General features: G+C 39.9%; 1 protein-coding gene across 1 annotated transcript in view; it reads left to right on the top strand.

Annotated features, from left to right (window-relative positions):
* Nucleotides 1–9,611: 9,611 nt before the first annotated feature.
* The window catches only part of DOK6 (docking protein 6), a gene marked incomplete at both ends in the record, with an annotated part of 248,722 nt that continues 245,434 nt past the window's right edge, over nucleotides 9,612–12,899 (top strand). The window contains one exon of the mRNA XM_084281323.1: nucleotides 9,612–9,677. Within this exon, the coding sequence (XP_084137449.1) occupies nucleotides 9,612–9,677 (66 nt within the window). The remainder of the gene's footprint in view (nucleotides 9,678–12,899) is intronic.

Genomic DNA, 12,899 nt, shown 5'->3' with positions numbered 1-12,899 from the left:
CACGAAGCTTTGGAGTGCTGTTATGTCTTCATCTCTGACTACTACTTCATACCTCTACTAGCATACAGGAAACAAGAAACCACAACCCTGTGTTTCCTTTAAACAGGGTATGACTGAGAAGGAGACTTTTTTCCATTATTGGGGATTGTTTGGCAGTATAAGGATTCTGTTAGGATAAAGGGAGTGTCAGATCTGCATTCAGTATTTAGCTACTGTGGACCTAAGCAAGAAGCTTTCACTCTGCATAGGAGGGAGAAACTAGTTTTAGGTGTCTGTCCTGTTTGCTTACGGGAAAGGATTTTCTTGTATGCATATGGATCTGTAAAAACTCTTCTATGACTCACAGTTAATAATGGACAAACTAGTACTGAGTAGTAGTGACTAATTTATTTTCAAAACTGAAAAAAATAATAATATTTTAACTAAGTTAAAATATTTATCATGTTCTGTTTTTTTCTCAGAAATCTTTCTAATTGGAAGTGGTATTAATTATATATTACAGATATATATTACAATGAAAGCTGATCTGTATTTGTTACACATTTCATTTGTGTAGCCAGTAAAAAATGAAAGCCTAACCTACTATATACCTTCCTTATAAAATGAATATGAAAGGAAATAATTTATAGAGGATACACTTAATGAGTTTAAACATTGTTCTCCAAAGCAGTCACCAGAATATTTCTGGGAGCCAAATGACCTTACTTTTCCAGGGCTCTGTTAAAGTCAAGAAGATAAATAAGCAACTGGTTTAAGTGTAGTGAGAGAGGATATTATATTTGTTTCTTGATTTCTGCTTGGGTAAATCTGTGTCTTTCCTTAGTAATCTGGATGTGACTAGTTTGAAATTAAATCAGTAAAACTATGAAGAGTTAATTGGGATCTCTTAAACATAATCAGGGATACTATGTCACCCACACTGCTCTACTGATCACTGGGCTCTGAAAACATCACTGATGGTCTCAGATCATGAAGAATGTAATTCAAAAGCTCTGTTTTAAGATTTTCTTCCTTTTAATTTTAACAGATGCTGGTTGTCATTTCAAACAGGCATGGCATTGATAGAAGATGAATGTAATATGTTATCTGTAGCAAACTTATACATTTATTAAAAAATTAACAGGTATAAAATAATATACATGTACTTTTAATAAAAGCTTTCTACATAAATTTCCCTTCTAGAAAATGAATCATTCAACATTTTTTTGGTCTTAGAGCACAGATTGCAAATTCAGACGAGAAAGAAAAATCTAAATTTTTCATAAGTATAAAACTTACTGGAAATCACGTAACAGTTGTAATTATCTCATCTTTGAAAAGAATAATCATGCTTGCTCCTGATTAATATAGTCATTCGTATTTAAAAGATAAAACCTGGATTATCTGTGGTGAAAAAAAAAGTCAGGCAGAAAGAGCAAATAGTAACATCACCTCCTAATAACAGATGATAGGCAAGTAATAGCATATCTGACAGTCATAAATGATCAACGCAGAAATTTCTATCAAATCATTGTATTTGTCTGAAAATACATTCACTGCTCCAAACTGATAGGTTCATGGAAAGCAGTCCTTTCAAATTACTGTCTTTGGAACAAAAGAATGAATTAGGTGCCCAGATCTGTATAACTAAATTGAAGCTATAAAAAAATGCAGTCAAGTAAGTCAGAGGCTGATGGATTCCTGGATGATTTTTAAACATTCATAAAATGTTTAGCTGTATTTTATAGACATACACAAGAGTTTTATTGCACTGTTAGGGCACAAAAACAGATAACTACTATTAAAAGTTACATCTTGGACCTTACATTTATTTGGGCATGGACACATGCTTATATGTACATTTAGAAGCAAATGAATGAATGTTAGAAAAGACTTTCTCATTTGGCCTAAAATGTTACAAATGGTTTTAATGAGATAAGAGAGTAATTTTTCAGAGAAATATTTCTGAAAAGTTCCTGTATTCTTTTTTTTTTTTTTTTTTTTTTTGTCAAACAATGTCTATCAATTTTTGATTTTCTCAAGCTGCAGTTTCAATCAATCTATGCAGGCAAACAAAATTTCATTAACTACGAAAACAGTATTAAATTTGAAAGATTAGAAACAGTATTAATTTGAAAGATTAAAAATTGGCAATTAGCTACATACATAATACTTGTATCATATCTGAAGATTTACAGAAAGCCTGTAATCTTAATATGGAAATTTTGGGCAAGGTATTCAGGTAAGGCTAAGCTGTGAAATCATACATGTACATGTCTGGGGATAAGTAGGGGAATATTTATGTTTCACATTGTACATCCATTGAAGAGGTATCTATCATCTACTGTACCTGTTTTTCCAAAACTTTATCAGATTGATCCTCTGTTTCTCACTGGATTTGAAGACACAGTCAGGTTAAGGCTTATAAAAGCACGGACCAATTCTCAGACCCTACAGAAATGGTTAGACTTTCCCAGCAGCTGTAATGTTTGTAACCTCGTTGAGTCCTAGTCTAGATGATCCCTGTGAAAGTTACAGATACTGACAGCAACTAGAGAACATCTCTGCAAACCTGAGATCTATTTGCTAGCATCAGTCAAGATACATTCATACAACACTGGAATACGTGTCACTTTGGTTTATGGTGTTTCCAGAATGTTCTCAGCAGAACAAAGCTTTATAAAGTGGGGGTTTTGTACACTCTCCTGAAAGAGATTCTTAATTCAATCCTCTGAAGTTTCAGTACATCTCCTGGTAAAGTAAGCAATGTGAAGTATTATGCTGGGATAGTGGGTTTGTGACAGCTACCTCCTCCGCTAATATTAGTAATACTATGTTCTGAAATATTTGGTACCCATGAGGACCACTGTTTGCAATACTGAAGGCACACATTTCAGGGAGCACAAAGAAAAGTTACACATCTTGATGCCTGTCTCAGTCTGCATGGACTGCTGGCAGTGTGAGGGGTTAGGGTACTGTCAGTGCAGCTGGATCTTAGGTGAGTTTCAGATCTTTACTCTGAAACCAGATAGGCCAGTCAAATATCCTAATTTCCCTGTGGGAGGGGAGTGAATTATAGAAGTAGAATATGTTTAGAATGAGTTTGGAATTATTATTTTTTTCTTCTGTAATACTCTTCATTAACAGCAACAATTCTGACGATTTATAGACTTGAAAAGTATATCAAATATGAAGAAAAGTGGTAAGCAGGTGAATTATCTTTTTCATACAAGACTTCCCATTGTAGAAAACTTTAAAGAATCAGAATTCAAGTTTCTCTTCAATAAAAAAATGTACTTTACAAAGCTTCAACTTTTCAGTTTTTAAACATAATTATAATGGAAAATAATACTTTGTTCACAAAATGGAGTTTCATACCCTAGAAGTTTTCCTGTAACAGTTTTGCTGCATCTTCCTGCTGAAGATGGTTGTAGTATCATATGTAAAATGTGAAATGTACTATTTTTAAATAGAACACTTATGTGGTATTTGCTGTGTTTCATAGAAGTTGGCAGAAGCCAGTCAGAAAAATATTCTTTTTATGACTTTTTTTTTTTTTTGGCTTTATGGGCTCTCTAAGATTTAGTTGCTTTAATTTAAAACCTTATTTCCCCTGTAAGCAGAAACAAAGAATCTTACTCTTGGATATTGCAGTTCATAGATAAATACAGCAGCCTAAGCCTTTAATAAATTCATTAATAAAGCCAGAATACATATATATTTAACATCCCTGCTACAGGTGTTGTGGTTTAACCTGGCCAGCAGCTAAACACCACACAGCCGTTCACTCGCCTTCCCCCCACCCTCTCTGGGTTGGGGGAGAGAAAAGGGGAAAGTGAAGCCTGTGAGTTAAGATAAAGACAGATTATTAAGACTCGATAATAATATAATAATAATAATAATAATAATAATAATAATAATAATAATAATAATAATAATAATAATAATAATAATAATAATAATATGTATGAAACAAGTGATTCACAATGCAATTGCTCACTGATGACTGATGCCCAGCCTATCCCCGAGCAGCTGGCCCCCCTCCCACCCCAGCTAGCCACCTCTATATGTTGTTTAACATGACATCAGATGGTATGGAATACCCCATTGTCCAGTTTGGGTCAGCTGTCCTGGGTCTGTCCCCTCCCAGCTCTTGCTGCACCCCTAGCCTGCCTACTGGCAGGACAGAGTGAGAAGCTGAAAAGTCCTTGGCTTGGTGTAAACACTGCTCTGCTCTAAAATTAATGTTATCAGCACTCTTCCCACCCTAATCCAAAACATAGCACCCTACCAGCTACTGGGAGGAAAATTGGACTCTGTTAGGAGGAAAATTGGACTCTGTCCTAACTGAAACCAGGACAACAGGGCATTGATCTCCGAAAAAAAGGCTGGGACCGACATCTGGGGAAAGTAATACAACAGGCTGGTACAGTTACATCAGAGATAACGTGTCTGTCAGGACAAAGTTTGTCAGCATAGTTATTGGGACCCCAGCCATACCTATCTGATTTCTTCTGTGGGAACAAAACTGAAAGAATGAATTTTGCTTTGTGGCAAAAGACAGAGTCTCAGAGGAGCAAAGATCTGACTCTCACTGGCTCTCTGATAGAAGACAACATTCCCTTTTCTGATCTCCAGAAAAAGACGAAATATCAGTTGTCAAGCACAAATACAAACTGGGTGGAGAATGGATTGAAAGCAGCTCTGAGGTTGAAGAAAAGCTCAACATGAGCAATCAGTGTGTGCTTAGAGCCCAGAAAGCAAGCTGTATCCTGGTCTGCATCAAGAGAAGTGTGGCCATCAGGTCAAGGTCTACTTTGCTTTTGTGAGATCTCACCTGGAGTACTGTGTTCAGCTCTGGGAACCCCAGCACAAGAAGAACATGGAAGTATTCCATGTTCTAGAACAAGTTCAGAGGAGGGCCACAAGGATGATCAAGGGGCTGGAAGGGGGTGGCCTCTACTACGAAGACAGGCCAAAGAATTTGGGGTTGTTCAGCCTGGTGAAGAGAAGGGTCTGGGGAGACCTTATAGCAGCCTTCCAGTATCTACAGGAAAGCTGGGTAGGGACTCTTTGTCAGGAAGTGTAGGGATAGGACAAGGGGGAATGGCTTTAAACTAAAAGGATTTACACTAGGTATAAGGAAGAAAGTCTTTACTCTGAGGGTGGTGAGGCACTGGAACAGGTTGCCCAGAGAAGCTGTGGATGCCAAATACATGGAAGTGTTCAAGGTCAGGTCAGGTTGGACAGGGCTTTGAGCAACCTGGTATAGTATAGGGGGTGTTTTTTTCAATTTACCTTTCTGATACAGGTCAGAAAAAACAAGTTGAGATATTAGCCTACCTGTCTACCTTATGTTTGGGAGATGAAAGTACATACACTATGGATCTGGGTAGTAAGCCAGTAATAAATATGCATGCAGTGTTATGCAGGAACTAATGGTTTTGCTTTTTACAATGCTCACGGAAAACAATAGTTTTTTAATATTGTCTATCTGGGTGATTTATGTTTCTTTCTGGTTCACAAAGAACTCTGGTTAGTATGTGATTTATGGGTTGGAGAAAAATAATTGTCTGAAGTCTCGCTGAAGGTAGGCTTCCAAAGCATTAATAATACATTAGCTAATGTTTCTTCCTTGGCATTGCCTATGCAAATTTCTGTTATCATAATAAAAATTACTGCTTATTTTAGATTGGAAATAGCTTTAGGTGAGAACATTTTATTTATTTATGTATTTTAATCAGATGTCTTGATTAAATACTAACTGCCAGTACCCTGATTAACTTTTAACCAGACATTCTCCTTTAGACTCAGCTGGTACTGGTGAGAGAAGAAAAGGGAGAAACACAGCTTCCTTGGCAAGAAACAGAGAGGAGTTTTGTGCGTTTCTCTTTGGTAAGTGTGGTACAAGTCTCTTATGGCTGGAAACTTCAAACACTGGTATTAAATCTTAGTGGAGAATTTTTCATGAATTCATAGGATATATATAAGGTATGTTTATATATATATATATATTGCCAAAATGTATTCATTTCAAAAAGCAAGCATAAGTGAAGATAATTTCATTCAAATGAATTACATTCTGACAGAGGTGAATGGCAATACTTATTGTCTGCCCAAAATAGTTTGATTGGACTTATGCTAGATAGGTTAGAAATTAACTTATCTGCTTGAAGTAATTTGGAACTGACTGAATCATTTCCTTTTTGAGATGATGATTTCACAGCAACAAGAGTATTAGAAATAGACCTTTACAAAATATCTAATGCATTAATTCATGGCAATGTATTCTTCATAATCATAACATGTCTTTCCTGATTCTTTCCTTTGGCTCCCTTGAGCGTGTATCTGTTGCGTTTCTGATAATATTTGCCTCCCTGAAATTTCCAAGGAAAAAGAGGATAAAACATTTGGTGATGTTGCTTTGTGGAATCTGCCTTCTGATGCAGTGACTTTTGCAGCAAATACAATGTACAGATGCGTTATGAAGAGTTTTAGAATACCACTTTTACGGGGAAGCAACAAGACAGTTCAGTTGTCTACCTGTGATTCAGAGTGGCCTTGCTGTGCATTTATGGCACAAGCTGCCCATGGGACCCATATGCAAATGAATATTTGATCGTTCTGTCTGGTGCCATCCAAAGCAGCTGAAAATAAATACCAGATGGATTGTCTTTCAAGCTTAGGCCAGCTAGCTTACGCTCTGAAGAATGCAAAATAAAAATGCTTTGCATTTTACACATATTTTGCTTAACTCTCATTGCATGTTTATTGCAATAAAGTAAATAATAACAATAATGATATGATTCATGCATGGGTTTTAATGAAAAAGACAAGAACAATAATAAATAATTGTGGAAAAGCTGTTGAAAATTATTAATAGAGATATGATATGCCATCGAAACCATTTTCATACATGTTGTATGAATATATATGATATAAGATAATATGCTCAAAAATAAATGACTGAATAGCTTTTGGAATATACTACCTTGTTCATTTTCACTACCAGAAAATTTTCCAAACAGCAGAATTCTGACAACAGGACATGCACATTAGTGAGGTGACACAAGTTCTGCTGTATTGTTGCCTCTTACTGCAGAGACTGAAAAACTTGAAAATGCCCAGGAATGTATGTTCTAAAAGTGCTGCCTTTTTTGCATAATACACAACACAGCACTATCTTACCATAAATAAATAAATATAATTACTTTTTTTTTTTTTTTTAAATAAAACAACAAACAAAGAATCAAAAAAATTAAGTGTTGTCTCGCTGAGAGGTGGTGAGAAAGAGGGCAGAGACCGTATGTGAAACCAGATCTACAAACTGACAAATCTTTCAGTGTTAGTCTGCAAGTGAAATATCTTTTTGTAAATTAATTAAATAGGATTATGCACTTTTCTGGCTAGCAATTGCAAGAAAATATTCCTCTCTTTTTTCAAGAGCTTTTATACTTTAAACAATTACTAGTCTTATTTTGAACAAAGCTTATGTTTAATATGCTATGTGTCATGAAAGAATTGTTTTGTAGGCATATCACATTTTTTTCTATAAAATCTAAAATATTCTGATTTGACATGTCATATCAGACATTAGAATAGAACTTAGGGACTAGTATTCTGCCCAAAGTAGATGTTTAAACATATCCTTTTGACATTGCACTAGAAATAGCTAGGAAGTCACAAATATACTAAGTATTTTTTCTATGTCTTTTTATGATCGTATCTTTTATGTATTTTATGTAATGTTATGCTTATATAGATATTTGTTCTTGGATAAAAGTAATGTAGAGTCTTACCCCTAGCAGATGTCCAAAATTCATCTAATCAGGAAACAAGTTGCTAGGACATAAAAGGAGAGTCAATCTCTCATCTCCCTCACTGTTTACTATTTGATTATGGCAAAAGAATTAAGAACAAGAGTTATCCTGGTGAAAGAGAATTTTCTTGGCCTAGTATCATAATTTTTACACTTGTTACACTTGGATAGAAAGCCAACAGCAGCAAGAGTCTTTAGATATCAATATTCTGATAACTTTTTTTCTTTTGAGTGGGATTCTGGTAAGCTAGCAAGATGTTTTTATCACAGTTAAAAAATATTTTGGAAATCAGAAACATCAAGATTTCTCTTTTATTTGCCTATATTTTCCCCTATACATGTATGTATGGAGTGCAGTTACAAATCTTTTCCTCAGAATTCCATCAGCCACGTGGTGTAATGTTTTTTAGATTGTATTTGTTGCAAGATTCCTCTCTAGATGTAAGTTCACAAAAAGACCTTTACTGAGAAAGTCAAATTTGCCAAAAGGTTTGACATACAAAAACAATTAAGTTATAACAAACTTCATAATCTATTTGCTAAGAATACTATCGATTCAAAAAATCTGAAATACATCTGACAAACTCAGCTACAGAAATATGCTTCACCGCAGTCCCAGTGGGTATAGCACTCATAGGGATACAGTATATGCTACAAATTCCTGACCCATAAAATTTAAGACAGTGGTGCACTTGGAAAGAGGAAAAGGAACTAGGAAAAGGACTTCTGAAACTTCCATTAACAATCTAACTTTTTCACTGAAAATGCTTATGGAGTGCATTTTTATACCACGGTAGCAATGCACACTCTCTAACCAATCATTTGTAGTTTTTTCTTTCTCGAGCAGTTTAGATTCATTCCTGTCTGTCCATTTCACGTATAACAAAACCAAACACAAGCAGTTCCAATAGTTTTCCCTGATCTCTCTAAAAGCATTCTTTTTTTCCTAAAAGACATTCTTTTCATTTATTTATTTATTGACAGATCCATCTCAAGGAGCAGTATAATTAATTAAAGGCATGGTCATCACTGTGGAGGGCACAGAATACCCATGTGTGGCAGCTCATTTATCAAGTTCAGAAGGGACTTGTGCTTTTCTTCACTTTTTATTTTTATTTTTTATTTTTATTTTTTTCCCCACGTTTAGTAGTTTAAATCTTTGTGTCATTGAGATAGTCGTTAGACACCACATTTCAGCGTCTGGCAGGGAGGCACCTTCGTGGCTTCTTGCTCACCAAAAAAATACCCTCCCGGGCCCTGTGTCCGCACGGATCCGCCACCCGGGCGGGAGATGTGGCCGCGGCCATAGGCACCCGCCTCCTCCCGCAAAGTCAGCACAACCGGTGCCGAGCGGAGCCGCTGCCCCCTGCCAAGCGGCAGCACCCGGGCTCGCCCCCCGGACAGCTATCCCCGGACCCCCGCGGCCAGCAGGGCCGGGCTGGGGGCGGGCTGCGCGGCCGCGGCGCCGGGGGCGGTGTCCCCGCTCCGCTCCGCCCGCTGCCCCGCCCGCCGGGCCGCCGCCGGGAGGAGCGGTGCGGAGCGGAGCGGAGCGGTGCGGAGCCGGGGAGTGGCGGCGGAGCCTTACCCCGGCGGGCGGCCCCCGCCTGGCGCGGAGCGGGGCGGCGAGTGAGCGGAGCGGAGCGGAGCGCGGCGGCTGCCGCTGCCTGGATGCCAGAGGCGCCTCCGGAGCCGGCGGCCGGCGGTACCCGGGAGGGCCCGGGGAAGGAGGAGGAGGAGGAGGAGGAGGCGGCAGCAGAGGAGGAGGAGGAGGAGGACTCCGGGCGCGGAGGGGAGGAAGCAGGCAGCGCTGGCCATGGCCTCCAACTTTAACGATATAGTCAAGCAGGGCTACGTGAAAATCCGCAGCAGGAAGCTGGGGGTGAGTGAGCTCTCCCTTCGCCTGCCTTGTCCGCCGTGGGGGCCTGGGGGGCGGCAGTGCCCCGGGCCGGGGCCGGCAGCACGGGGCGCGGCGACCTGCTGCTGCCGCTGCTGTCGCCGCTGCTGCTGCTGTTCCTCCTGTCGCCGCCTCTGCTGCTTGCACTTCGCTCCCTTCTGTAGGGGTCGGTGGGGATGCGCTGCCATTGCACATCGCAGGGAACCGGTTTCTCCCCACTCCCTGCCCGCCGCATCCCTCCGCGGCTCCTTCCTGGAGCACGGTCCGCGGGGAGCCTCGCCCCGTCCCTTCGCCCGCCCGGCTCTCAAGGCTCGGGCCGGGCGAGCATCCATCCCTCCTCGGGAGTCCCTTCCCCCAGCTGCCCCTCTCTGTGATGCCTCCAGCAGAGGCTCTGGGGGAGGGAGAGAGGGAGGGAGGCGCAGGCAGGATCTGTAGAAACTTTGTGCACGGCTCCTTCCTCACCCCCCACAACCCTCCCGTTTGGGGAAAGGGATGCCTTTGATCAGGGCGAGGGCTGGAAATACCGGAGGCTCGTAGTGAAGCTAATAACTGAGGAAAGTGGGGAGGCTGGTGCCCAAGGATGTGGGGAGCTGGGGGTGGTTGGGCAGAGGGTGACAGCCAGCCACAAAGATGCAAGAGGAGCTGTAGAAAGTGACAGCAGGCTGGCCTTGGTACCCACCAGGATGCTCAGGGAAGCCGAAGGTAACATCGCGTTCTCAGGCTGGCCATGGGCACTTTTGCTGATGGGGTACAGCAAGCCTTGGAAAGGCAGCAAAGTTGGAATAGAGTGCATGCGGCTAGGCAAGGGCCAGCATCTCCTAAACTTCAGGCGCTCCCAGGACTAAGCTGTCCGGGCTTTCTTCCGCTCTTTTGGGTGGCGAGAGAAGGCTCAGGGGAGATGGAAGCCCCAAGGCCTCTGCTGCCTTGCACAGCTGCTGATGTTCCCAGTAATCCCAAAAGACCTGGCTCTGTGTGGGCTGGGGATCAAACCTGGTGGAGAATGGATGGGGTATGTCTTTTGGGCTCTTCCTGTTTTATTTTCTCTGTGTGTGCAGAGAAGTGGAGGGTAAAAAGCACTTGCTTTGCCCTCCAGGAAGGTGGGCTGCCTCCCCCTGCTTTCCCAGTAGAGCAGGGGCCATGTGAAACCTTCGCCCTCTGTCTCCCCCACCCTGCCCCACAAGTCAAGCAGAGCAAGCTTATCACAGTGCTAATATTTATTTCCTCATCTCCACTCTCCTCCACAGATGCTGTGCTCTGCTTGCAGACACAGCATGTGGGATGGTGGGAGACTAATCATAAATTGACCTTTGGAGCGTTTCGCTGCCTTGGCAGGGTTGTTAATTCCAGAAGAACACTGAAGAGTTTGGTCCGAATCTTTAATAGTGTGAAGTCTGAATGTTTGAGGGAAGGTATAAATCCAAAGAGAATGGATGCTCCCATTAATGATTTTTCAACCCAAAAGTTGCTTTATGCATCAGAGTCATGCATTTGTTTATCTGAAGAAACAATTTTTAAGCCTTAGTTTGTTTCTGGCAGTCCTTTGCTTAACCTTTGCTCATTGTGTTTTTCCCCAGCTCAGTTGCTGGATGGGTCCAATACAAAGCAGTGGGATGATAGTTTCACATCACCTTGGTGTTTGTAGTTGAAGGCAGTTGATCTATTTGATTTGCAACTCTGTATTTGAAGGTGTCTCAGAGTCCTTTAAATGTGAAATGGTGTATATGCATATCTCTATACATGCAAATACATATATACCTTTGCGTATAGCGTGTATGCAACAAATGTGGAGTTCATATTACAGCAATTTTGGACAATATTTGCTGACTTCTGAAAATGAAATTGTGAAAGTACTGGTATTTCATTATGGCACAGCTTAAAGTAGCTTCAAGGCATACATCTGATTTTTGGGGGGCAGAACGAGTAACTGCATTTTTTGGAAGCAAATATTATTTATGGTCGAAAGGATTATTGTACTTTTGCACTAAAGATAGTGAAACAGTTTGTACAGTGTCTATGGAGAATGTTCTCCTATTGAAGAGGTGTGCGTGGGGTGACAATTCAGACCACAGCCTCAGGCAGGTGGTAGTATAAGCTTAAATATGACATATGGGGATGAATAAATCTATTAAGTACAATATAAAATGGATTGTGTTTTATAGAAAATAGCATCAAATTCAAATGAGATGTGATGGTTGAAAGGTATGAATATGTGTGTATATATCCATAGCTAATTGGATTCTGGTGACTGAATTTCTAAATTAATGCATTTTTTATTCACCAAGTGAATAAAAGTGAATTAAAGGTTTGTATTTTTCCCCTTAAATCTGTCTCCTAGTCCAGACCTTAATGAATTACACTAGAGCTGTCATAATGTAGGTGAATGCATCAGCTTTCATGGATATAAATGTCTGTTAACGAATATTTTTAACCTCCAGAAAATATTAAAAGTGGGGAAGGGAGTTATGGGTTCTGCAAATTAAGGATAAGATCACTTAGTAAATACACTTATATCTCTTGCTGGTTATGTTTTATTCTTATACACTGGGAGTTATTGATTTTAATTTTTTTTGTCATAATAGTCTACATTCTATGAATATTTTGATGTCTCCTGAAAAGTAGATTAGAAATTAGAGAGCCAAGGTGACTAATGCCAATTGTAGTGCTATACTTGGGCAATAAAACTAATTCTAACCTTTAGGATGGTAGCCAACTCATGATGGAAATTCTTCCAGTGCAGCTTTTATTCTGTCGCGTTTTGTGACTGAGGGAGCCCTGGCTGGGAATCAAAGGGAAAATACTTCAGTATAATGTAGCCTGTGAAGTTTTAGGTACAACTGAGTGACATAATACTGTAGAGCAAAAGCAGATAGTGTATTTCTTTTTTTTTTTTTTTTTGTCTTGGGGTGAATTTTCAGATAGGATTTTATTTCCCCAAAATTTATTTTTCAAAAACCTTAGCTTCTTCTGTGTGCCTCCCTTTATTGATTTTTGTACTTTGTAAAATAGAAACTCTTCATAAGTTTTTTGTTTGTTTTGTTTTTATTATTAAGATGTCACACATTTACTTTTGATTTATTATGGCTGTGATTTTCAGTAAGTTCACTTGTTACCCTGGATACCTACTCCCTACATATACTCAAATTAGATTCATACTGTGAGCAAGTGCTGCCTCCAGTCATGGAGGATGGACAAATGTCCATTCTGAAT

The sequence above is a fragment of the Netta rufina genome (assembly GCF_964035555.1).
Source record: "Netta rufina genome assembly, chromosome: 2".
In the NCBI taxonomy this organism is placed as follows: domain Eukaryota; kingdom Metazoa; phylum Chordata; class Aves; order Anseriformes; family Anatidae; genus Netta; species Netta rufina.
This window is presented reverse-complemented; position numbering and strand designations above follow the sequence as displayed.